This window comes from Ixodes scapularis, unplaced genomic scaffold (assembly GCF_016920785.2).
Source record: "Ixodes scapularis isolate PalLabHiFi unplaced genomic scaffold, ASM1692078v2 PGA_scaffold3__209_contigs__length_174095766, whole genome shotgun sequence".
Classification (NCBI taxonomy): domain Eukaryota; kingdom Metazoa; phylum Arthropoda; class Arachnida; order Ixodida; family Ixodidae; genus Ixodes; species Ixodes scapularis.
In genome coordinates this window covers 37,300,904-37,328,246 of record NW_024609868.1, presented here as the reverse complement: position 1 = coordinate 37,328,246, position 27,343 = coordinate 37,300,904, and the positions used below count along the sequence as shown (strand labels likewise).

At 45.1% G+C, this 27,343-nt stretch overlaps 2 protein-coding genes across 2 annotated transcripts in view; one reads left to right on the top strand and one right to left on the bottom strand.

The window, feature by feature from the left end:
* Window positions 1-1,713: 1,713 nt before the first annotated feature.
* LOC8031548 (box C/D snoRNA protein 1) lies at window positions 1,714-16,600 on the bottom strand. The gene is made up of 7 exons (XM_029988996.4): window positions 15,979-16,600; window positions 15,701-15,873; window positions 12,988-13,085; window positions 7,796-7,974; window positions 6,648-6,809; window positions 6,220-6,344; window positions 1,714-1,868 (listed from the first exon to the last, which is right to left on the bottom strand). The coding sequence occupies exons 1-7, from the start codon at window positions 15,993-15,995 to the stop codon at window positions 1,783-1,785; spliced, it is 840 nt and encodes a 279-aa protein (XP_029844856.1). The 5' UTR covers window positions 15,996-16,600; the 3' UTR covers window positions 1,714-1,782.
* Window positions 16,601-16,647: 47 nt separating this feature from the next.
* Window positions 16,648-27,343, top strand: part of LOC8031549 (gamma-aminobutyric acid type B receptor subunit 1) — a 39,591-nt gene continuing 28,895 nt past the window's right edge. The window contains exons 1-7 of the mRNA XM_029988995.4: window positions 16,648-17,193; window positions 17,684-17,818; window positions 18,424-18,594; window positions 19,018-19,119; window positions 19,588-19,653; window positions 21,730-21,921; window positions 24,070-24,324. Coding sequence (XP_029844855.1) covers window positions 16,903-17,193; window positions 17,684-17,818; window positions 18,424-18,594; window positions 19,018-19,119; window positions 19,588-19,653; window positions 21,730-21,921; window positions 24,070-24,324 — 1,212 coding nt within the window. The 5' untranslated portion in view covers window positions 16,648-16,902. The remainder of the gene's footprint in view (window positions 17,194-17,683; window positions 17,819-18,423; window positions 18,595-19,017; window positions 19,120-19,587; window positions 19,654-21,729; window positions 21,922-24,069; window positions 24,325-27,343) is intronic.

The window sequence follows — 27,343 nt, the reverse complement described above, 5'->3', positions numbered from 1 at the left end:
TTGCTCGCCAAAAGTTTAAATAAAAATATTGTAATTATTTTCAAATCGCAGTATCAATGCGAAAGGGTTGCTGTGAATTTTGTTTTTAATGAAGACAGCCACACAAGGCAAAAAAGGCCTGCACCTCACAACGGTCGAAAAAGAACATGATGTTAAAAATTTGTGTGACCATGTTGATGAAAGTAAGCGTTGCCTGAAAACAATAACCCGAAAAATATTTATTGTTTCTTATTTCCATTTGATGGATTAAGTTCTGCCACAGTCGATTTTTTATGTTTTCAACTTCGACACATTTAATATCATGTTTGGCATATAAAGCAATATATCAATGGGAGTGAACATTATTTAAGCTTAATTGCTACGATACAATTAGCAGGTGTATAAACTGCACAGGATATTCAATGTGTGAACAGGGCTTCGGTTCGTGGTGTGCGTGTTAATAAATTTCCTCCACCCACCTGCCCCATCTGTCGCGCATTTCGCTAGCAGGAAGGTGGTCACCGTAGGAGGGGGACACGTTTTGTTCACTTCCGCGCATACACATCAGTTACATTAACCACCATAAGGGGTTGCAGATCGGCAAATACTCCGTTTTTCTCTTAGCGATTAAGCACCGGAATAGCAGTTTTTCGAGCGAAGTGACGCGTTTTTGGTCACGTGTGCATGGATAAATAATATAAAAAAATACAAATTGCCAATTCTTTCAACACTAAAATCGTTGCACTACCCCTTTAACCCTTTCCTGACCGCGCCCCTAAGCCATCAATCACCGGTGACCGAAGGTCTCCATGCGTCGTCAAGAAATTAAATTTAGTGCGGAAAATCGTTTCACAATCTCGTGGATAGCCAAAGAACTCTAGTTTCGGTTTCAACGTAGGTTTGAGCTTTACCACAAGCTGGTGGGCTGTCAAAAGTAGTCCTGGGAGCAGTGGTTGCACTTGTATAACATGGCTAACCACATGCATCAGTCTTGTTACTGCTTGCATCAGTAACAAAAATGGCCTTATTTACATAATTCGAATGTATTGTGGCATATCTTTTAGACCTCAAGAGCTCTGGGCACACATAAAATTATGTTATAGGTGTCGCTTAACAAATGTTTGTCAGTAAGCATCACTATAATTTTCAATGCTGTCCTGAGCCAGTGTGCCCTTTTTATGTTCCCAACAAGGCAGACAAAAATGCTAAATATGAAGAAGCTGCAATCAAGGCTATTGCAAAACCAATGTAGAACACAAAAAGAAAGAAGGAATTCTGCGGGGGATGCGAGGTGTACTATCTGTGTTTCACCAATATAAGCATTCCTTCCTTCAAAAGCATGTGTTAAGGAGGCTACCTCTCCAACAAACTAAAAAGAGACGTCAGTCAGAGTACCCAACTAACTTTCAGAAGAAATAGCTGTGGGTGTAGGGCATATTTTGTATATTTAGAATTTTTGTTATTTATCGTTTAATTTTACATAGCTGTAGATGTTTCAGTGTTTATATGGCTTCCGCACATACTTTGTGTTTTAAAGAAATAAAATTTTAACATCTTTTTCTCACATTATAATAACCTCTTTCTTTTGAAAGAACAACTAACTGGCCACATGTTGATGTGTCATATTGCTCCATACGCTAGTTAGGAAAATAAAAGCATTTGCATGGATACCTTGAAAATTGGTACTTTTCCTGTGGTGAAGAAAGAGATACAAAAACAGTTTGGCCAACATTGTGAAAACTTTTCGGTGAGGCTTTTATTAGTCCCACAGATTTACAAGTTTCAATTTGTACATCCTAATCTTCATTCTTCGTCGCTGCTTCCAGAGGACACGTTTGGGTTGCTGAAGAATGTTGGAATGCTTGTGCGGCTGGCAGACCCCGACTCCTCTGGAAAGTGTACAATGGCACTCTTTGAACCGAATTGTGGTATCTTCCCAAAAACCAGCGAAGCCTTTACAATGGATTTTAGAACGGCAAGTCGAAATGGCAAGTTTGCCAGAGGCGTGCAATTTCTAAAGTTCCCAGCATTGTCGAAATTGAAAGCCCGAGGTGAACGCTTATATTGTCTTGTAATCTATAAACAAATATTTAGATAAAAAAAAAATCATACTAGAAGAGCCAATTGAAAAGTAATCTTTAATTCAAGATTCAATGACTCCACAGGCTCTAGGTCAGTTTTCCTTTACAAAATAGCATCCTTTACATTCAATATATTAGAGAGAATGTTAAAAAAATCTGTAAAAGAATGTTCTCCGAAACAATTTTCAATGTTGCAGCTGCGACATTGTTAATCCACATTGCACAAGAAACTTCTTTAATGCAGTTTTTTTTTTTCAGTGTTAAAATGGAAATGTTTGAAGTTTACATCTTCATCCTATGCCCCATGACATGTGTGAGGTGCCTTTGCTCTCTGCTACAGAACACTTAATTTAAGACTATGATGGTTCAACTGCAATTCAGACTTGTGGATGTATTACCTTCAGAAGTGTCATCCCCAATACCGTCTATTTCCCTCCTTGCAAAACACAAAACGAGTCTCATTACCCCTCAATCAACCCTCAAACATCCACTATTTAGTACATTGAAATGAACCTCAGGGTTATTTTAAGGTGTCTGAATAATTAACACGAACTACAATGAACGAGAAGGGTGTTTCAATGTGGATAGTTGAGCATATTGCTGTCTAAATTATGAAAACGAAAGAGGGACAATATCAACGACACGGGATTCCTACTTGCAACAAAACATTTAATGGCCTCAACTTCAAATTTTTGGTGTTTGACTGAAATTTTGTGTATTCACAAAATTTCAGTGGGGCAAACCAGACAGCACGAAAACACCTTGTGAAAATTGCATCGCAAGATAAACCATTTTCGTGAAACCTGAAAAAAGCCAAGCACCAATAGGGAGTTACAGTATTGATCTTGCACACCAACAACAATATCCTATGTGGGTGATTGAAATGGAAACCTTAGAAGTGCAATAAAATTCCGAAAAGTTATATGACTGATTCAATATTTGGTGGGAGTTATCCTTGGGATTCAAAAAATGACCAACAGGTGGGAGTATGCTGCTTCAACACAGAAGGAAGTAGTGTCAGTGCAAAGATGGCCACCCCATTATCAACGTGCACTGTGTTAGAAAAGCGATCTGTAATGTGTTTTTTGAGTAGCGAAGGTGTTAAACCAGCCAAAATTCGTCGCAGGACGAAAGTGCAGTAAAGTGATCCGTGTGCATCTCTGCAACGAGTGTACGAGTGGACCAGAAGGCTTAAAAGCGGCAAAACTTCTGTGGAGGATGCCCCGCAACCGCGCCGGGCACACCGCATAGTGACGAACGAAAACATTGCTGCAGCGGAAGCGCTTCTGAAGGAAAACAGACGTATCAATGCAGAAGAAATAGCCACTATTTTAAATATCAGTGTTGGGTCAGCACACAGTATGTCCATGATGGCTGAGAGAAGCTATGGGAGGCAAGCATTTAGGAAGCAATGATGAGGTGAAAATTGCAGAGCACAAATGGCTACATTCTCAACCAAAAGAGCTTTTCTCACAAGCTATCCTTGCACTTTCGAAGCTGTGGATAATGTGCACTGCACGTCATAGGGAGTATGTCGAAAAATATTTTATGTACAATTTTTCTATATTTTCTCATTTGCCTCATAATAAATAATTAAGGTTTTCATTTGAGTCACCCTCGTACATGATCGGGCAACAATTTATATTGCACTTTTAGTAGATCGTAGAAATGCCAATTTCACCAAGAGGCATGACAGTACCCTCTGGTAATGACGTCAGAAACTCCCGAGCTAGAATAAAAATAATCTAAACAAAAGTACCAGTACACTATAGTATAAATAATCTCCCTGGAGAAAAACAAAACAAATATTTTGTGTCATAAACCACTGCTGCAAAGTAGTCGTTCTAGGAAAAACAAAAAGCAGAAATGCAAGCCAGCCAAGTTTAAAGAGCATCCTGAAAAGTGTTGTTTCGCACCGAAAACAGCCGACAGCCCCGTCCCAGTGCAATGGCAATGGGGAGTTGCAAAAACCGACCTGGTCACCAAAAAGGGAGTCGAGCCAGCAACGGATAATGTAGGACGACACCATAACAGTTCCTCTCTTGGGAGGCAGTCTAGTGGGTGTTTCTGGGACTGGCTTGTCACTCGGAAGAAAAACTTCGCTCAACGTATCTACAGTTTCCCTGGCTCCAAAGTAAGGGATTCCTCCCTCCCCAAGTTTGCATTAGTCGGCTTCGGGTAACAGGAAAGATTACCGGGATTGGAATGGTGAGCGTGTTGGCATTCTTTACCAATATGCTATGCCACTATGAAACTTAGTTTTTAATGTTTTGATATTGCCAGTTTTGTTTTGTATCTGCTGTGATTTGGCACAAAGAGCAAGCTGCACTTGTGCAGTCGACCGGAGCAGTGCATCTGCCTCGTACACTGCCTTTGTCGGCTCGGGATGTTGAACCTCGGCCTGCGACGGGGCAAATTGCTAACAGTCACCAGGGGCCCTAGCCTCGTCAAATGCAAAATTGGAGCCGAAAGTTTGTGGAGCGTGCTGACTGAACTTTGACGACAAAATGATGTTATTGTCGTTGCAAGAGTCCAATCGGCTTGCTCCCTAAGCTTCCGCCCAAACTCAGCATTTGATGAGTCAAGGGCCCCCAGCTTAGGGTGCTCCACTTTCACTCACTCTGCCACACCGCACTGCTACAGTGTGTGGTGCCATCTCTCCTGTACCTGCCTTTCTGCTGTAATTTGTCTAAAAGTATTTTGGTTTTCTCAGTTATGCATTTTCCCAATCGCGTCTTGAATTTATAATTTTTCATTGGTAATGTGTGCCTGCATGCAAAGTGTCTGCGAGTCAAGCTCGTTGCTTGACCTTTTCTTGAGCTGTTCCATTAAACATTGGACATGTGTGTGTGCTGCACAAAAAAAAATGTAGTGCTGTGCAAATGTTCAAAATTTTGAATAGCAGACTATTTGAGATATTCACTTCGATATGAACTGCGATACTTATTATTTTCGAAGGGCTGATCGCGGCTGGTTAGCCCCAACGAATGCACTTCTTACGGAGTACAGGTGCACTGCAGCGAAGCAACATCAAAGGAAGCGAGCTCCACAATTGTTGCTTCACCGCAGTGCACTGGTGCTCTATAAGAAGCTCACTCAAGGGGTTACTCGCCGCGATCAACACTTGGAAAAGTATGAATATTGCAATAGCGGCCGTGGGGAAAAAGCACACTTTCAAAGTGGGATGGTGCATGCACGTGCCTGGTGTATTTAAAAAGAAACAAAAACTTTGTGAATGCTCATATCTATATTGCAGTAAAATTTTCAAAATTAAACTGTGGTTGTAAAACAACTAAAAGTAGACGTTAGGCAGAGATGCCCCGATAATCTGCACGTTCATCACTCTGGATTATTTTTGTTTTTCCAATTAGAGATTGAAGAATGAAAAGTTTCATATAGCAAGATTTGCAAATCCACTCCATTAAGTATAGCTGGGCATCTCTATAGGTTTAATTTTATGTCAAATCCGTCATTTATTGGCCATCCCAAGGCATTTAAATTTCTGAGGTCACAGTTCATAAATATAGCTAGATTAAAATTAGCTTATAAATGAACAAGTGGAAGCATGAGCAACATTAACGAGTTTAGCTGGGTTTTTGTTTAGGTGCAATAGTAGTGAAAAATTCGGAGAAACTATTCGATTTCAAAAATATTCGGCCAATACTGCTACTTGATTCGAACTCAACATGCACTATTTGCACGACTAAGAAATACCCCTCTTGCTCCCTTTCTACAGTCGAATCTCATTAATTCATACTCGAGGGGGACCGAAAATTTGTGTGAACAAAGCAGAGTTTGAATTACCGGAAGTTTCCTCCCACAGAAACACATAAGATGGGATTTGCGTGTTAGTTTGAATTATCCGCAAGTTTGAATAAAGACAGTATGAATCAACGAGATGTGACTGTACCGCATTGAAACTCCGCTTATCAAGGTGTAAAACTACTGCACAACAAGAAGTGTCCCTTAAAAAAAAAGTTTTGTTAAGGACACATTGCAACGGCAAGTGCCACCACCAAAAATCCGCGTGTATTCCTTCTCTGCAAATTAGAGTATTGGGCGTCGTTATCGGCAATGCAAAAACTAGAACTTACAAAGAACATCAGTGAATCTCCCGCCTAGCAGAAACAGTTCCCGAACCACATCCAATGTCACTCACCGCACTTGATGATGCGAAACCCGGTTGCATGCTCCTTCAGCACAACCAAGAATGTCGGATACTCTACGACGACCTTCCCCTTGAGGCAGTCTTCGAGACTCGATGAAAGGTCAAGGCTGTAGTAACTGCGAGCAGAGCGGGAGGATACAGCACGGGTCGTCTAGTCGGTTGGGACTAAAACGGAGGGGTCACGAGTGCCAGCAGCCCAACGGTTCTGCCAAGAAAACTGCGAGGCGCAAACGAAAGGCACTGACAAACCGCTGTCTACGACCAAAATATGAAGTCGGGCTTAAACCATAAAACGTTACTTGTCCGACACTCACCCCCTGGCGATTGAAACAAACAACTTACTATGTATATTGAATAATTTCTGGTCAACTTTTTCCAATGAAGCGTAGATCTCTTTTAAAGACAGGGGACATACTCACCATGGCTGTGATGCGGGCTGGCCTTCGACTGCCAGCAGAACGCATACCCCCCTGGTGCCGGCAGCCTGGTAGAACTGCAGAGGGGACCGAAGCTCTGGCTTGCACTGGTCGCCGTCCAGGTGCTTTTCCAAGCACCGACCCAAGCTCTCTTTTTCATGAATGCTGTGCCGAGAAGAAGGGAGGCATTGCATTGAGTCTTCTTATATAAAAGTCGCCAACAGCTGTAGAATGACAGGAGACATCCCGTCATCGAAAAGAGACTAGTGTAAATGCATTAATTTTTGCTAATTTCATGACCAGTAAACCATAGCGAAAAATCAATCATGCAAATACATCACCACGTGATAAGGACGTAACACACCCAATCGCGTAATTTTGTGCCCGAAAAATATTTCCGAAACACATGCTTCGTAAAATTCCCGAAACATAGAGCCTGCGAAAATAAAGTAATTTATGGTAATCGTTTTTGCTTGAATCTATGATGGCCGAATTTTGTGCCACCTTTGAGCTTGTCTTTTAGAAACGGTTTTATTTATTTATTTACATTGTGCCTACACTGCCTCAAGGGCATTATTGAAGGGGGCATCACTGTACATCCTTTTGTGAGCCAATTTGGTTACAAAAGCAGCCACATACCGTACATTAAAAGTGTAAACAGAAAATGGGAAATCAAAAAAGAAATTTCACAAAGCAGCAATTGCTCAGCAGCTTGACATGCAAAAATGATGACTGGAACCAGCCTGTTGCTTAGAGAGAAACACATACGGATAATTTTTAGTTTACTTTTGGCAGCGTACAGACAACAGCAGCGACCTTGGCCCACCGACAACAGCACGCCTTAGATGGAGTCGGAAAACTCAAAACACTGCGACGAATTCCATTGTCCTTTATGAAGGAACTCCCCGGAGGAACTTAAACCCGCAGTTAACATTTCGAAAGACAAGTTCCCCAAGTCTCGGCGAAATGCCTCAAAGTAGCAGTCGAGCTTTTGCCGATGTAACCGGCATTTTGCAGATGCGGCCGACATTTTGCTTACGCTACGAAACATTGGTTGCTGCTTCGAGGCTTCAAATGGGTTCTTTCTCAGATTTCCTTCTAGTACCAGCTTTGACTATACACCTTCATAATTTGCCCAAGAACGGACTGACCTCTGCTCCTCCTTGATCTTGACGTTAGCTTGCACGAATTCCCAGGCCACCTGCCAGTAGATGCACCTCTCCCTAAAGTTGAAGCAGGACCTGTTCTCCTGGCGCTTTGTGAAGCATTTGGGCAGGAACTTCAAGTCTGTCCCACGACGCTTCGCCTCGTTCTGGAACTTGTGCAGAAACTGGAAAATGGCAGGTGCAAAAAGACCTTTGTTTCGCCTGTGCAATGAAGCGCCACCTCAGATCGACAACCATCTGTGTATGTTCCGAAATTCGGAGCGAGGTACGTTCCTATATATGTAGAGGTCTTCTGGGGCAGGATTTACCCCTCCCCTAAAAGAAATAAGAAAAAGATTCACAACAGACCCAACTTTGGCATGATCTGTAAGGAAACGGAGGCCGGATTCTCAAAGCGAACTTACGGCGAAAAAAGTGTGTACGACAAATTTGAGAACAAATCCCTATTCTCGAAACAGAGTTGTCGTAACTTTAGCGTAGGTTACGACAGAATCTTCCGACAGCTACGAAGCTGCCTTACGCACTTTTTATGATCAAATCAACATGGCCGACAGTGTCGCTCAGTTACTTGGTTGACTTTGTAGCGATGACCAATGGACATTTATTTTTCTAGGTGCTCTTTGCGCGCGTCCCGACTTCAAGCAGCAAGAAAAAAGGAAGAAGTACTTGAAACCGATCACGACGAACATGAACGCTGGATATACAAACACCCGGGAAAAGCAACAAAGGCAACAGTCCCACCGACCAAGCGAGCTCGGCAGAATATAGGCCTAGCATGCACTCTGTTCCGGCGCAGCATTGCTCCGACGGTCCTTGGTCAAGACCGTCTGCCCACGACTGGCTGGCTTGCTGAATGGAATATGCCTGCGCGACCCTTGCAGACCCTTCCCGTAGTATAGTTTGATCGCTGAACTAAATTTCAGAGGTCAATCTCTTCCCCTTGTCATCTCAATCTCCTTGTTTTCCTAAGCAGCGGTGACAAATGCTGTCGTCAAAAAGGGACTCTCATTGATTCTATCTCTTTGTTTTGTGTGATATAGAGTTCAAATAAATGACATATGGATTACTTCACAACACAGTATGTACACTTTGTTATTGGTATGCCATTTTTATTCTGACATGACGCTACGTCACTGTAGAGCTATAACAGTTCGTGGGAGCTACGCGATGCCGGTCCAACCTTTCTTTGCTGAGTGTCACGTCAGTATCGAGTTGCAATAGTAAAAGATTGGATCCCGAAGAGTTTACCAAGACACAGTCTAACAGAGTGAATCCAGCACTTCGACCAAACGCGCGAGTGCGAACAGGTATTTGCGTGGCTCTTGCTGACACTCTCGTAGTTCAAATGTATCTTTTTTAACGTCGGCTCGCTCCTGCATTTCCAGAGGCCGCGAAAAACGCCGCGGCGGTTTGTTTCTATTTCCGTCGCTTTGCAAACAACTGGCACAGGGCTTTTACCAACGATGACAGTTGTGTTGACTTCATAGTGATCGAGTTCGCAGCAGTCAACGAAACGTTTAAATCGTGTTAGCGTCGATATATCACTGCACGGACACGAACCCCAGACAAGCGGTGGTGGAAAGGCCGCCTGTGTTTATGAGAACCAGCTTAAACACTAAACATTTACACAAAGACAGGATAGGACATACACAGAGCTGACTATCAATAAGTAGTTAACCTGTGTTTGTTATTAAAAATCCACATGCTCCGAACTATGCCGAGCTCTCTGATTGGTTGCTCGTGCTGCCGAAGATACTGTTGCCATAGCAACAGCACCGGAAGTCGTTTCTCCGTAAGATGTCGCAACTTTTCTCCTCTCACTTAAGAATGCGTTTGTGAATACTGTTCTCGCCTCATCTTATGATGATCGTAACTTTACAAACTTTATAGCTAAGTTGTCGTAGGTAAGAGGTTTTTTACGAATCTGGCCTCAGTTCCGTAACCGTGTCGGCTGAACGGCGGTTTGGGCGCAGAAAATTCCGACAAGATGCTACTAGTATTCCAGCACGATCCGCCCCTCGTCAGAGCTGTCGAAAGTTACTCTATAAAATTATTTGTGTTATAGCTACTTTTGTTGGAATACAATAGAGTTGCAAACAATATTGTTTTTCAAATGTAAATAACCTTTTAAACGATTGGTTTTTCTTTTTTTCCCAAAAGGTGTTTTTTAGTGGTTGGATTTTGTTTTCAAAGCAATAGTATAAAGCAATGGTAAATTCACACATTTTTTTTTCCTAATTATCTAGCGAGAGCACACATGGGTGCAGCAAGCTATCTAGGTTTAGAAGCCTCAAATGGAAATATTAACCCATTCAATGCCATTTTGTTTTTGTTGTTTTCTGACTGCTCCTCGCCCCCTGTCGGGTTTTTCTCCACAATGATTCCTGAACATGATTGGTCCAAAGTGTGCTCCTGAGGGTGAGCCACACTTTTGCCACGTGAGCATGCTCTCTCGCGCATACCCACGTGCAAAGAATGAGGTCAGGTGATGAAAGGGAGGAGGCTGATTAATCTGGCAAGTGCGTAGCTTCCACCAGAATGTCAGCTTAGGGTTGAAGGGAACAAGTGAGGTCCGGTGTCGTGTGACGTGTGTTTGGGCCCGATGATGCGCTGCGAAGGCCCGGTGACGTGCTGTGGGGACCGCGGATGTATCACACTGAAAAGGCCGAGAGCTTACGAAGGGAAGGAGGTACGAAATAGTCCGCTGTGTTTTCAAATTTTCTTAGTGAAAGTCAGGCTTTTGACTTCCTACCTTTTTTTCTTTTGGCCCACTGAACGATGTGCTATTAGTAAAATCCCAAAATAAATCGATTTATTCCAGCCTAAAATTCGTTTCATGGGCCCTTTAAAAAGCAACACGAGTATACTCGGGAGTAGCAGAGGCTGTGCATGGGTGGAGTCCACAGTTATCTCGGGGGTGGCAATGAAAGGGTTAAGGAAGAAAAGCAGTCACCTTTCTTCCATTTAGTTTCATTCTGAAGTGCCCACTTCCGTGACGTTCCACCGGTTTCAGATTCGGAACTGGAGGTACTTTACAGAGCTTTTTCATCGGATGGTAAGCTCTCATAACGAGAATTCAGTACTGAGAGGCGTTAGTAGTCTTGGTCGGAAAAGCCGGCGCTCCAACTGCCCCTGCCGCCAGAGCAGCCGACCATGCGATGCGACCCTCTCGCACATATCATGTGCATGATGCGGAGCATCTAATTTCAAAACTAAGAAAAGTCCCAGCAAAGCGAAACATTCTGCAAATACAACGCTTATAGTTCGCCAAACACATAACAAACAGCAGCAACACCTCTCGCGGTGCACGCAGTTTGCATTTAGGCAGGCACTTTCAAACGAGCAATCGCCGCCATACACGTACAGCGACGACCGTCAAAGGGTTGATGATAGTTAAGGCCTAGCCACTCTAGCGGCGTGAAGGCTTGGTGCCCGCTGCAGGTTGCCAGCCAAGACCAATTTTTGCCCTCGGCGGCTTGCCGGCCATCCAAACAACTGGCCCGCGCATGGTTGAGGGCTCGCCGTTTCTTGTTGGAGAAGAAGGGAGCCAATGGGAGCCGGCGTAGATAGCGACGTTGCGAGGCTGTGGCAACGCGCAAGCCGCTTCTCTGCGCGTCTTTCACGACACAAAGGAGCGTAGCGCGATTTTATCTGCAATCTCTATTTCCCCTTGATGCCTTCCCCGACGGAGCGGTTTCTCGAAACCGTGTGACAGTATAAATGGTGGACACTTGTCACAACCAATTTGACCACTCACTCTCGAAAGTAGAATTTATCTCTGGTGCACAGCCGGGGCAACAAAGCATTGGCCTGTCCCTCGGTGTTTCGGCAGCTGCAACGTTGCAGGACAAACCAGCAGGCTAAGATTATCATATTCACGCCGATCACCGGGTCATTGTCGAAACATGCCAGGTGGGCAGTGAGTGCGGTTTTGACGCTGATCTATGCGAAAGATGAGAGCCAAAACGCAAGAACCTAACGAAGGGCAGATTACGAAGGCGCAAAAAATCAGGCCGAAGCGCGCGCACAATCTTGAGCAGTCGAGGAAACGCGAGATCCAGTGCTGTCATGCGACTATAACGGCAGCAAAACGGAGGCCAATGTGGCTCCCTCACGTTGGGATGCCGAACAGTGGTGCCACCCAGCAGCGCCCGGCGCCGACCGGTAAAACCGTTACCGCTTGCGTGGTCAGGCCTTTACAGATATGGATGCCACAAACGGTGACAAACCTGCCAAAGTTCGAGCTAGACTAGGTGTGACTTCTAATTTTAGAGTAAAGCTTAAAAAAAGTTAACGACGGAAGTTTGGTTATTATGTGCATGAGCAGAAATTGAAAATGAGTTGAAGCCACCTAGGGAAGGAGGGGGTGCAACATTTATTATGTATAAGCTGTTTCATTTTAGCAATCCAACTAAACTATTAAAAGTTTGTTTGCTTTCATATTGTCTAAACATGAAAAATTATTCTCTGAAGCTTAAGACACACTACTGCAGTGGTTCTCAACCATCCATGTTTCGCGGACCCCTTGTGGATCGGCGGAGATAATGGAGGACCCCGTTCGTAGTGAGGGGAAGGGTTATAGGTTAAATATAATAATGATTAAATAAATGGATATAACGAAGGGCTAAAGTGAAGTATACTTGTCTTGTTGATATACACACGAGAAAACTCGCCCGAAAACTGAAACATTTCTTCTAAATCTGAAAAAAGAACTTTTATTGCCGCGCTTGACTGATAAGGTGGGGCTTCGCGGACCCCTAGAATGCCTTCGCAGACCCCAAAGGGTCCGCAAACCCCCATTTGAGAACCACTGCACTACTGTATCAATTGCTTCTCCTCGAAACTTGAAATGTTTCGTGTGGAAGTCGGGCAAAACTATTTAAAATGTCAAACGTCTTGAACTTTGCCAAAAGTTTGAAGGTTCTACAACCCAGTTGAACCTCAAGGTTTGAAGTCACACCTCAGGTTTGACAAAAGTTCTCAACGTCCTAAGTCACGCTACATAGTAATTGCATTTAAAATATTCCTAACATCAAGGTATGCCGCGACTTTCGACCATCTCGAAAAAATATTAACCAATTTATTCAAGTTTGCAACTAATTACCATATAACTTAAATACTTTTAATTAGCTATCTTGCACCTCTGCTTCTAGTAGATTTCTCCAACGAACACTTACCCCTGGGATGTTACGCTGTTGGGGAAAGATCCCTAAGACGGGCTTCTCTCGGTATGCATTGTCGACAACTCTGGAAGACTCCTCGAGGAACCTGTAATCTGGAAGGCAATGACTTCACCTTTCAGCAGTTCACTTGAACTTTAACGAGCAAATCTAATCACACCACGCACATGGGCAGCAGGTTTGGAATGCTGTGGTTCCCTCTCCCAAGCCCAGCGAGACAGTGTGTTCTAGGGCAGCGGTCGAAGAGGGCTTGGCATGCTCTCCTAGCCAACCAGAAGCCGAAAAGAATCCCCTAGTGGTGGTAGCGATAAGCAGTTTAATCATAGGTATATGGTTTTAATAAGCGCGTAAGAGTTAAATGTACTAGCCCTTCATAATTGAAAATAGGGTGCATGTGACGTTTCGATTATGATCATGCAGAAAGATGTAAGAAACGAATGTGCCGCTCAAACTCTGTTTTGCTTGGACAAAGTGTGACTGCTCAGATGGCCGATTCCCGGCCCTTTGCGCCTGGCGGGACAATTATGTCAATCGTCCCGCTAGTCGTGCTCTTCCACCATGGTTTTGGATGACTGTGAATGAAACATCACGTGCACCATATTTTCAGCCATCGAGAGTTACTCCGATGCACTTATTAATCTCGTTTCTCGCGACCACTGCCAAAGCATTATTACGGCTTTTGGTTGGCCACATTCGAAATTGTGAAGACCCCCGGAACACGCCCAGCATGCTTTCAGCCAATAGCGTCTCCTCTTTGCTTCCTATACTTCCCAATGAATGGCCAAACTCTCTGTAGATAAGGCTCTGGGTACAGCCATCATTATCCATCTGTACCTCCATCCACCCACAGTTCCCCCTCAACCTCCCCCCCCCCCCCCCACCAAAAAAAAAAAAAAATCCTGGGTATGCTACTGCATTCAATCAAACCAATCTCAGTGCACGAGTTCTAGATATAAAAGCCTTGTTGTGAACGGTGGTGTTTGTGCACTGCGACAGCCATGCTTTATTCGATTATTGCTGCAGATTTGTTCCCGCGCTAAGCGGTTCTATATTTGTTGCAGTTCTGTTCACAATAACTATCAATTAAAGCCACAAAAAAAAAATGCGAGCAAATTAAAGGTAGATGGTTTATCCTTGGTGGCAGGCACGTAGCCAGGATTTTGTTTCAAGGAGGAGAGAGAGGGGGGGAGGCCACCCATGACAAAATGCTCTATGAGGGGGAGGGGGGCGAGGAGGACCCAGCAAAATGAAGGATTTCTGGGGGAGAAGAGATGGGGAGAGCATAGTGTGTGTGCGCGCAATAGACCCATCTCAATTCCAAGAACGACAACGACGTCGTTGAGAGGATGACCCGCCGGGTGACGGCGGTGCCTCAACCTGAGCCTCGCTTCCTTGGAGGCGGCAGCTTCTACTTTGACTGGGCTACCTCCTTGGAGCCTGATGCTTCGACCCCAGTGGACCCCAGTGAGCAACAGCGCCATCATGCTCCTGGGGCTCCTTCATGCATCGGTCAAACAACGTGTGAGATCCCTATGGCTCGCTGCTGACTCGCCCAACCTGCCTCCACGAAATCTGGAGTTCTACCGTCCTGCCCAATACTAACAATTCATGTTATTGTAATCTTGCGTGTATTTGCAACTTTCAGCGATGGTGGTACCGCGGTGTGGGAATCGCGCTCCCTAGCTTCTGGATGATTGGCCTCGTAATAAATGTGCTTGCCTACAACTTCGTGGCGTTAAAAAATAACGTAAGGCTCTAATACTGCTCGTATTGAGCAAAACTATAATTACTTAAGCGTCGCGACCCCGCCTCGTACTGCTGTTCTACGACGATTATCCAGATGACAGCCATTTTGATAGGAACCAGTGCGCCCCCTATAAGTCGTGAAAGTTGCGAATATACTCATCACATTATCATGATCACTAGACTCGGCACCGCGGGCCTCCAAGGTACGTGCTGCTGCCTTTCCGCGGTGCCGCGGCTCTCCAGAGCCAAATAAATAAAGACAAAGACAAAGCATCCGTGACGCCGCCCATAAAGGCCCATAACTACAGGTTTTGCCGCTCATAATAATACTAAAAATTGCATCACACATAATGTTTTATTTTTCCGCAAGTTATTGAGCAATCATAGGCTGTTTTGTTTTTCACTATTCTTTAAAAGTTTCTCATTGGAAGCCAGCTAGGTCGTCACGATAGATTCTAGATCAAAGGTATGTGAAGGGAGAAATGACTGACAAGTGTTATCTCATTCCAAAAGAGTCACCACAAAAATACATGTCTGTCTTGACAAAACTGAGTGCCCCCCCCCCCCCCCCCCCCCCCCCCCCCCCCCCCCCCCGCTCCCCGGCTACGTTGCCTGCTTGGTGGTGCGGGTTTCGAGAAACATAGTTGCCGCAAACCAAGAGACCACCCTTTGGCTCCTGTTACAGGTAGAGAATAGCAGAACCTGCCACAAAGCACTCTGCTCACCCTAATGGGTGGTTTGCTCCTCTCCACTGACCTGCTAAAATGGAAAAAGTGAAGGGCTTTGTGGGAAGAGCTTGTCTTACTAGTCTTGAACTGCGGTAGAATCGAGTGGGCACGGACCCGTTTCTCTGACGTGCGGGCAAACAGTGGCCTTCGATAAAACGGCCATTGGATGAAACCATTCGACGAAGCGTTTGCAGCACATTGCTCGGCTTAAGACAGACCCCTCACGACGTACGCACCACTTAGAAGATCCAGGTCTGTGAACTCCGAGAGCGGCAGAAAGGCGGTTTTGTCACGGATGCCGTCGCACTCTTGGCGTCTCTTGTGTTCTTTAACGCACGGCAGAGAACAGGATCGGGTCGTGCACCTGGGACAGCAGTATTTCGCTGGTTTCCCGCATTGATAGCAGGTTCTGCAGGAAATGTTTGGTGCGCATATCGGTTACGCACTGAAGCCGATTTTTGAGAGAAGAATGAATAGCCAAAATAACCAAGCCACGTGCGAAAACCAAACATACCTCTCGGGCGCATCCATGTTTGTTTTGATGTGACGACTGAAGACGTCATTAAACGTCAATCACACACGTAGCGCTCCCGTGTCCTTGCTTCAGGCAGTTTGCCAGTTGGGTAATACAGTATACTTTTTCGAGCTTACAATAATCTGTACCTTCGTCTATAAATCGGCAGCAGTAGCCAGTTGCCTAGCAACCCGCTTTTCTGTCGAACCTGGGCTGGGAGGTCCGACTTGAGTAAGAAAGCACCGGACCTGAAGAAGAACGTCACATATCACGTGGGCAAATCTGGTAACTCGCCCACTCGCCTGACTCGCCCTTCGAGATTCCAACCCACTTCCAACCCCTTCGGTGCAGACCACAGTGGTGCAGTCGGTGCAGTGTGGAAAAAAAGAAATGAATAGCCACACCCTTGGTAGGCACCATTTAGCCACTGTAGCTACAACACAATCTTCCCTTGGCATGTTGGCACGATCCTCAAATCGAAACCAAAGTCATCGCCTGGGGCGGAAGTTATACAAACATCCATGATGCTTTGCAGGCAGCGGCCACGGCAAGGGCGACAAGGGGCAAGGGCCACAATTCCTATGACGTCATAAATGTCCTCCCGCTACTCTCGCTCTACTCCTTGCCAAAAAACAAGAAAAAAGGGGGCGGGCTGCTGCTGCTGTCCTTGCGCTCGCTCGCCCGGCGCGTAGATGTGCCGTACTCCTCGATCGTGTGGCGTGTGCGCCGTGCAGCGCTTTTTCCGATGGGACGGAGGACGCTTTTGTGCACGAAGATGGTGTCCCGTGAACTTCGGTCGACGAGACGGACTGAAGTTTGCGCTCTGATCGGATCGGCCAGCTCGCAGCAGTAGCGGCGAGCCGCACAGGAGTCCAAAGCAAGCAGCCCTTCCATAACTGGATCGATACCCTAAAATCCGTTGGAATGAACGGGATGGGAACCTACGCGCTTTCCATGTCCGTGCTTCTGTGCACGGTCGCCGCTCCCAACGGCTTGATTCCGCTGCAGCCGAGCAGCGTCGATAAGGTGGAAACTGTCGAAGCCAGCACGCTCAAGAGTCTCTACATTGCGGCGGTGTTCCCGATGAAAGGCCACGGCGGCTGGCTCGGCGGGCAGGGCTGCCTGCCCGCGGCCCTCATGGCCCTCGAAGACGTAAACAAGAGGTCCGATCTTCTCATAGGGTACAAGCTGGAGATTGACTGGAGAGACAGCCAGGTATGCGCGCTTCCATCAGACTTTCCGGGTTTCCGCAATCACGCGCGCGCGCCTAATAGCTACGGCGTGCTTGACCTTTGGTATTTTCCCAGAGAGCATTCCGAGGAGCAAATGAATGTTGCTTATCGTTTCGGTGAGGGGTGAGACCTTGAGAGTTTTAAATGCCGGCTCCTCGCGTGTTGCTTTGAATAGATGGGTGGACATGTTGCGGATGCTCGCGCAATATGCACGCTATGAGGCTCCAATCCAGCCTATGTTCGGACGTTCGTGCTGCCGACTTCGTTACAATTAACGCTCCGCAAAGAACTCAAATGAACTTGTGCACGCAGGAAAAACAACAACAGCAATAACAAACGCGTCAAGAAAGCGTCGAGCGCGAGCAATGTACTTGTGCGCTTTCAATCATATGAACACCGGTCGAATTCTCGCTTACTCCGCGAATGGCGGGCGAATTAGCCTCGATTATATTTGCCTCGTTTTCTACTTTCAGTGTAATCCCGGTCTTGCAGCCACCGTCATGTACGATCTCTTGTACAACGACCCTCAAAAATTGATGCTGCTCGGAGGTTGCAGCATAGTGTGCTCTACCATCGCCGAAGCTGCCAAGATGTGGAATTTAGTTGTTGTAAGTACACCTTTCTTTCTTTCTTTTTTTTTTTTTCAATCCTGCTGCATGGTACAGTAAACTTAGTTTATCGTCTCGTGCTGGAAGTTAAAAAGTTTTATTAATTAAAAAAAAAAAAATTGCAACAGCCACAAGAATCACACCAAATGTTATACACCACAGAGGCTTGCAGGTTGCCACTAGGCTCGTTCGATTTACTTGCACTTCCTGCACCGGTGCAGAAAAGTGTAGGGTACTTCCGGAATGTGTATTGAGCTACGACCGGAAGTACACCTCACTACACTTTTCTGCACGGGTGTAAGAGGTGCAAGTAAATTGAATAAGTCTACTGCATTGTGTTAATAAAAATATAAAAGAGAAGAGAAGAGATCATTCTAAAACTTCCTTAAAAAAAAAAATGAAAAGAGTTTTTGCATCTTTTTATACTTTTTAGTATTTTTGTACCTAGAGAAGCTTATGTGACATGATGGGTTTCGATCCTGATCCCGGCACACATTCTTTTCCGGCAGTTTCCTTATTTCAGTTCTATGTGTATGGCTCACTCACCCACACGTCTGGGTCGCATGTTCTCTCGGAGACCTCACAGAAGACTTTCCTTCTTTCAGATATCCTACGGTTCTAGTTCTCCCGCACTGTCGAATAGGAAACGCTTTCCGACGTTCTTCCGAACGCACCCTTCAGCCACGATCCACAACCCGACGCGCATCAAGTTGTTCCAGAAATTTGAATGGTCGCGCATCGCCATCATCCAGGAGGCGGAAGAGGTGTTCACTTCGGTGAGTCAACTGCAGAGAGCATGCAGAGATGAGACATATATTTGTGCTCATTGTCCGAGATTGACTGGAGGCTGGTTCATATATTGACATTTGAGAGTGAGTGAGGGCGTTGTGCTCATTTGTAACCGCTTACGGCGGGAGAACAGACTGGCACACTCGCTTCATCTTTTACATGGAACACTCACAATCTGCATAGTATATGTTTTTTCAATTTTTACATGTTCTTCTTTCAGTGTGGGCTCGAAATAATTCTGCCACTATTATCGGCAGAATCTTTATGTTGTGACTCTTTAAAAAGCGACTCCATGCAGTGCTTTGCGGTCAATATCAGTTGGCGTGAAGCGTATTGCTGAGCTTGTGCTTTACTGTAGCGTTCCGACAGCATCTCTGATGGGAGGGACTTGTTTTGTTTGTCTTTTTCAGACGGGAGAGGACCTTGAAATTAAGTGCAAAGAGGCGCACATTGAAATTGTCACAAGACAGAGCTTTCTGACCGATCCCACGGATGCGGTGAAGAACCTGGTGGTATGTTGTGCACTCATAGATTTCCCTTTTGGTTGCTGTACAGTTCACCGTTTTAACTGTGAAACACTGTTTTAATGCTTGTCGACTTTCCAGATCATAGACGACGGGAACCTTGCGGCAATTTTTTCGTGATAGACTGCTATAGCCCTACACGTGCTTTTCCACAGCAGTGTTGCAAAAAATTGCTGCTGCACTTATGAAAGAGAGAGAAGGAAAGAGTGTGCGAAGGAGAAAAGATGCACATTAGTATCTGTGACATCATTGTGGGCTTCCGAGAGGTGTTAACTTTTCTTCTGATGTAGTTTCCATGCATAATTTCTGATATATAGATACAATTTTCTCAGGCAGAGTAACAAAAACTTAACAAGCTTTTCTTTCTTCTTTTTGTCCTAGTGAAAAAAGAAAGAAAAAAGATTGAGCGTTTGGTTAGAAATTTTAACGTTGCATTCCGATTCTGACATTTTTCAGAGGCAAGATGCGCGGATCATTGTGGGTATGTTCTATGTGGCAGCAGCTCGCCGGGTTTTTTGTGAGGTGAGGCTTCTCAACCATTAGAGATCCTTTTTCAGGAAGATTTTTGGAGGGGGTGGAAACTGTATTGATATACATGAAGGGGGGCCCACGTTAGAATTTTAAGTGCCAGAAAGAGCTGGACGTGAACTGATGTTTATTCCATGAAAGTGGAAGGAGTCTATTACTCTGGTTCACAGTTGCTTATTTAGGCTAGCTGAGTGGTACTAGAGAGGCACTAGTGTTTACTAACGCCACTGTATATGCTCCCGGAGGGAGCAGAGTAACTCCAACTGTAGCGCCCCCACTCGGTGACTAGCAATGAATGCCAAAAGGCTTCAACTCTTGCACGGTGGACATATCAGGTACAGAAGAAAGCTGGGTTTTATTATATCTAGGCTATTTATCGTGTGGAAACTGTTTCTAATATCATAGGCATGCTCCCTAAAAGCATTTGCGTCACTTGTTATGCTCTGAGCGAGATAAGATTATCTTGTTTTGAGCCCAAATCACCTTATGGTAGCAGGCGGCAGTGGGCACTGTGGTGAGTAGACTGCAGTTCTGCGGTGCTGCTGCAATTTTTTACGGTGTTTCTCCAGTTGGCCAGTGCAGTACGACTGCTAGCCTCGGGTCTGCAATGTGCACCATGCAGTAGTAGTACATGAAAGCGTGCCGGTGTGATGCTCATCCAGATCAAAACAAGAAGGGACGGAGATTGAGCTAGGATCCCTGGTTTCTGCAGCGCAAACTTTCGTTTCATGGGCTCCATTTTAAGATGTGTTAATCAAGTCCCATGCACAGAATAAAATCGGCGTATAATCAATGCGTGACAAGCAATGCGGCATCATATGCGCACGTAGGAAACATGATACAACCATATGACGAGAAAACTTCACGGCGAGCTGGTGGCAAGTCTTTACAGTCGTAGTCGATTAACGCATTGTTTTTAGATGCTATGCATACAATATACCTTTTTCTCGGTTCCTCGGAAAAGAGGAGCTCTCCGTGGATTGTGGGTGAAGATAGAAGGCACTGCATTTTGCGCTGCTTGCGTTTGCCGTCCCGACATCCAGAGAACTGATCTTCCTCAAAATGAACATTGCAGTTTGTGTTCATTCAGTTCTTCAAACTGTTACATCAGGTATTGCAATAATATAACTTACCTTGCACGGCCGAGTACAAGAGCTTAGAGTGAAGCCCGTTCTACTGATCCACGACAGCCACAAAAGTCGTCGTTTGACTGTTTCTCACCCTCCACATTGATATGAAAAAATTGTTTTCCGGCTTCATGCCGGCTATTGCACCCAAAAGCGCTGCACCCTGGCATCTGGAACCCTTTGAAATGCTGGAAATGTTTAAAAAACAACGACTGCTGATACCACGCCAATGCTCCCGTCGTGAAGACTTGAACCTTTTGTGAAAGTGTGGGAAAATTTTGTCCAGATAATCGCTGCGAGCCAATAAGGAGTGCAGATTGTAGGCGAACTTAAACATCAATCAATAGCGCTACTATGCTCCCTACAGGAGCATTTACAATGGCGCTATTGTTTACCAGAAAGGGGGAAATTGTTGAAACGTGCGGTTTTATCTCCTGTATACCAATATCATTGTTTTAATGATCTTAACATCAAATAGTCAAAGGGGGATAAGTCAAAGTTTGTAGAACTTGTATTTTAAACTTGCCTTTTTATGATGATAACTCAGAATACGCACCTTAAATTTCGACAGAAAGCCAAAATTATTATCGTGCTTGGCCTTTTTTTCTATCAGAAACATGATGAAGTGTTGCAACATGCCCCTTTTCTGAGATATATGTCGGCAAAAGTAATGGGTCACAACGTTTGGTCGTGTTTTTCATAAAAAAAAAGGACCCACATGATTGTATCTTAGGGTGCGTAGATTGAGTTTTCACCCTAAAAAGACAAACTTACGATTCACTTCAGTGCCCGCCCGTTCGAGTGATGTAGAATGTGGCTCAATGTGTCATGGTCCGAGTGTGCTTTGGTGGTTAAAAGGCACTTCAGACGATGCTTTTTGCCATGCTGACGTCATCAACACTAACCACAGGTTTGTTATGTTTCTCTCTCTCTCTCTTGGCAGGCATACAAGCAGAACGTGTTTGGCAAGCAGTATGTGTGGCTGCTGATTGGCTGGTACGAGGATGGCTGGTACACGGTGCAGGACAAGGGCCACAACTGCACCACGGAACAGATGAAGGAGGCCCTGGAAGGGCACTTCACCACCGAGGCCCTCATGCTCAACCAGGGCAACCAGGAGACCATCTCGGGCATGGTGAGCGCGTCTGGAAGCCAGCAAAGTGGCGCTATGGCGGGCGAAGAATAGCTGGGCAAACACTACCCACAAAGCTTTTTCTCTTCACTAGATCTCAAAAACTGATGTCTCTCTAAGTATGCCTTTTTTTTCTAAACAATAAGAGAGTAAAGTGTGTTACCGTGGGATATTACCATTGAAATTGAAATGCCAGGTGGCTTCATTTTAAACATTGCTGAACTTTCCAAATACAGTGATTTAAGAGTTGATGATGTACTAATCGTCACTTCCTTGTTTTTAGATTGTATGTATTGTGTACAGACATATTTTGTTTATGCCATGAGATCAGTTTCTATCTTTTTCTACGTTACTGCCACTATAGGGTGTACTCACTGGGCGACATATTTAAGTGCGCTGCGTGCTCAGAACGAGCTCACATTTATAGACTGGTAAGACTGGCAATCTTGATGGTGTGGAATACACATTGCAAAAGAACTGTGGAAGCTCGCCTCAGCTCGTGCTCGTGAGCACGCGGACTTGGCTATGGCCGCCAGCAGGGATGGGCAGAAATACGCCCCAAAAAGTATTTGGAAATACAAATACACATGACAAAGATGCCTAAAATACTGATACTGAAATATGTTTATAAAAAGGCGTCGCAATACATATTAGAAATACATTTGCAACATATAAAACATATTTGAAAATACAAATACAGTAACACATTTCGTATAAATACAGGTGTGAAATAGATTTTGTCAAAGATTCATTTTAGATGTTGTCATAATTTGCAGGATCGGTTGGGTGCACCCGCTATTCTGTACAAAGAACAAAAAAATAAATATCATCTACATTGATTTTGTGATATTTGTTAACCAACAAACAAGTACTCAATGTAGAATTTCAATTTGCACGTTTTTTTGCCTGAAATGCATTAATGACTCGTTCAGAAATACAGCAAAATGCATCCGGTCCCAATGGTATCGCGATACCAGGAATACACCCAAAATGTATTTCGATACAGAAATACAAAATACAGTTCAAAATTTGTATTGTGATACATAAGTATGAATACAAAATGTATTCTTGAAATACTAGCAGGATACATTTGTATTGCGATACTGCCCACCCCTGGCCATTAGTCTGTACTCCCTATAGGTATCTAGCAGAGCAGTTTTAAAGTGAGAGCATTAACTGCCTCATGGAATGAGCCGACGTCATCAGCTTTGAGATCACGCCAAACGGCTCTTTTACACCGCTTCAATCCCTTAGCTAGCGCATGTCCACAGCCAACGGCACCTTTTGCACTGCTGCGATCCCATTGGCTAGCACTTGTCGACCAGGCTTCCATTCACTGGATGCGCAGCGTTAGAGTTCCTGTATAAGCTCCCTATGTGAGCCAAAGTTGCACGACTGTTTTCCAAGTGCCGCTTCGCCACTGTTCGCCGAGGTCCGATCACGTGAGGATCAAGTGCCGTGCGGGAATGTAAACGTTGCATGTGCCCCAGCATACTCTCCCCTGCTTTTGAGCGCGCAGCGCCGCTATTTGCCGAATTCAGTCACGTGAGGAGCAGGATCAACATGTTGTGCAGGAAAGACGGCGCTACAGGGATGAACGTGCAATCTGGCTCCTGTAGGGAGCCTATACAGGAACTCTAGTCAGCGCCCAGTCAGTGCATCAACACGCGTAGAGCAAGATTGATGTACATGCTTTTGCATTCACAACTCATAAGAAGTGCTTAGGTGTACCTTCCTCTCTTTCAGCTGTAGTTCGTTCTATCTATCGGACCGTCATAAATTGCGTTCTATGAGGAATGCAGCCAACGCTTGCATTTGATATCCGCCTTCCTGGCACGCACCACTCCTTCCTTAGGGAGTGTTGCCTCATTGTCCTCTCTTACACCTCCTTTCTTGCGACGTAGGGAAGAATCCCACTCTGGGGTGATGGAGCGTTTCGTGGGGTGACTCGTCACATGTTGTTGACACACATCACACATGAGCATGCACTGGTGGTTGGCAGTGCCGGTGCTTGGCAGGTGGCTAACTCTGCTACATTCTGCATCACTTCACATCGTCGCAAAATCTGAACTAGCTTGAATTAGAATGCAGTTCTGCATTCATATGTAGAAGCGGGAAGTCTTACGGTGGCGCCTGTTGCCTCAACCGCAGAGCTCACAGCAGTTCCTGGAGCGATACGAGCTGGCTTTGGCCGAACAAAACGGCATGAACGGCTACCGCCCTGAGGGTCACCAGGAGGCACCGCTGGCGTACGACGCCATCTGGGCCATTGCCCTGGCCCTGAACAAGACCATCAACACACTCAAGGAGTACTCGATGAGCATCGAGGACTTCACCTACACCAACAAGAAGATTGCAGATGAAATCTGGTCGGCCATGGACGCCACTCAGTTCCTTGGCGTCTCGGTGAGCACTCGAATTCCTTCGAACTAAATTGTTGTACTTGGAGATTTTATTATCTGAATCTGAGGCTTTTGAAGATGGGGGTGAACCCATTGCTCAAGCTTAGTGGGAAGGGCAGCTTTTGTAATGAGATGTAGCATCACAAAGAAATTTTTAATGTTATGGACAGATGTAACGTCGCAGATGGAGGTAATTGCCATTTTATTTAGAACGAGGCAATTTTTTTCTAAAATGAACAACAAGCATATTCTTTTTTTTTTAATAAAAAAAATTACCTTGAGAGCTTAAGGTCCGATTCACCCCATTCTCCTCCTTAAATCTGCCATTGACTCAAGAAGAGGTCACCGACCTTGAGACATCCCGCCTATATCATTTCTGAAACGAATGCCAATTCGTCCGGGCTGTACCAGGTTTTCTTTTTGTTCTTTATGTTATGTTATATTCTTGCCAAATTAACAGATGCCAATCTAAAACATGGGGAGATTTGCTTGAAACAGACAGCCCTTGAAGTTTACTTTGAAAGCTGTCGCATTCTGTTTAAGATTTATTTAGGAAACACAGCATGGGAAATATCATTGAGGGCATTTGTCCTTTTGGTTTTCTTGCCATGCAAATGGCACCCTGTTTGTTTTTTCTGCCAATTGAGGATGATCGACAATTAAAAGTTTCGCCCAGTGTTTGGCAAAGAAAATGTGCTTCAAGTGGAGTGCAAGCTTTCTAAACCTTCTTGAAGTAGTACTTTAAAGGGGCCCTGCAACAACTTTTTGACTGGTTTTTATTCGCATTGATCCTGAGCGCACTGAACGTAATAACTTAATGAAACTTTTCTTTTCTCAAATTTCGCTTTATTTTAAAAGTTATAGGCAAATTAGAATTACAAAAACAAGCGCCGCTAATAGCCGATTCACACGACGGACTGATCCGCGGACGGATTGATCTCGTGATGACATGTCCGCGGTTCATCCGTCTCCCAAGCGCATCCACACGAGGGAGACGACGAGCAGACGCCAGCGAGGACGGACCGGTCCTGCTCGCCACCCCACAGTGCCGCGAAACTCCAACATCGCACCGTGGCATCGTTGTCCAAGAGAGAAATTGATGTTTGCTACCGCGATTAAGAATCGTACGCCGCTGTTACGCACAGATCGAGACAAAACACCGGGCAGGCTTCGCACCAAGCGCCGCTAACTTTACTAACCCAAAGCATGACAGTGACAAAGGCATGGTCCTGCTCGAGAAAGCTTCGGCGTAGACGCGACGAAGTTCTGGGCTCGCGGAGGGGCGCTTGGAGATGCCTTCACGCACTCCGCGCTCGTGCACAACACTCAAGCACACCACATTCACAAGAGAGGTCTTGCTCGGTGAAATCCTGATCGGACGTGCAAGAATTACCGCGGCGTGCTAGACGAGTTTTGACGGGAGCTTCTTGTCACGGACCCGGAGGAGTACCGAAACCTGCGTCGCGTCAGCCAGACAAGTTTCTGCAGTTTCTTTCACTCGTGGAACCAAGAATCGCGCGTCAAAATGAACCAATGAACGCACAAAACACAACGATGCACCATTTTTGTTTTGAACGCCCAGAAGCAAAAAACCAAGAAAACAATGTACCGTTGCCAGACTAAACACTTTCCAAGTCAAGCTCCCGCCAAACGTCCGCGAGTGAAAAAGGCACTCGACTTTATCAGTCCGCGCGTCCGCGGACGAGTCACGGATCGCAGGAATCGGTGACGTGCTGGTCACGGTAACACACGGTCCACGGATGAAAATCGCGATTCGGTCCGTCGTGTGAATCGGCTAAAAGGCACGTGTTGGATAGGCTGTATGAAGCGGGCGGCTCGCGTCGCATTTGCTGTACGATTAAAGAGTAATTCGGCATAACACTTCATTGGCCACAAACGACAGCGAACACGGGGTAAATATCAGTTCAGAACGGGAGTCACTTCGCGCTGCCATACCACCAAATGGCAAAATTGCCAGCCAAGCCTGCACCGAAAGCCTTCGGAACGCTCGGAACCAGTTGGATCCTCGAGCCGGTATACGACTGCAGCGCCGCCGCGTACATCCGGGACCTTTCTACGCTTGCCGTTCGTCGGCGCCTCATCCCACTAGCCCTTTCTAGTATGTGCCGTTTTTTCCGCCGCTTGTTGCCGGGTATGTCGACGGGTCATTTCTTTTTTCCATACTTTATAAACTGCATTTGTTTCTTTTCTGATCTAAAATACTGAACAAAAACTACTTTCATACATAATTGAAACGGTTTGCGACACTCAGGGATGGGCAGTATTTCAAATACAAGTATTTGAAATACGTATTTCAGATACTTTGTGTATTTTGCATTTGTATTTAATTACAAATTGGGTAATGTGTTTGATGTGTGTATTTAAATACTAAAATGTGGGTATTTCAAATACAATTGTAATTAAATACAATTTTGTGGGCGAAAATACATCCCTCAAATTTCTTGTCACTGTCCAGAGCAGGAAGAAAACTATGTTTTGCACTGAATGCAGTGTCTCTCAATCAAGCACAAGTGTTTAGTGACGTTGTGATTACGGTGCTAGTCCAGGGCAAGAATAGTGACGAAATCGACGTTCACAGGCAGACTGGCTAAATAAGTTCCTGTGTCAACTTGTGATGCTTTCCAGCCTGATTTCCATCCATACTTTTGCCTGGAACAGTCTAAATGCACGGGTCGTCAAAATTTTCGTAACTGGTGCGAGTTGCAACAATAAAAATTCTCTAGCTAGTGCTGCGCGTCTTGGTCGTCTCGGTTCTTTGTTGGTCTATACCAAAATGTAATCGACAAAAAAAGGTGCTTGAAGCTCTGTACTTTTCTCACCTATTACGTCCAAGCTGATTACATTTTTTTGTGATTATATTTCTATTACGTTACTAGAGCCTCACACACTAACTCCCTAGTGTGTGATGCAAAATTAAAATGAGATACCCAGAACCCAGTTGCAGGTGCCCTGAAGTCGTTGACGCAAATTTTGAGGAATGTATTTGAAGTTTTTGGATGAGA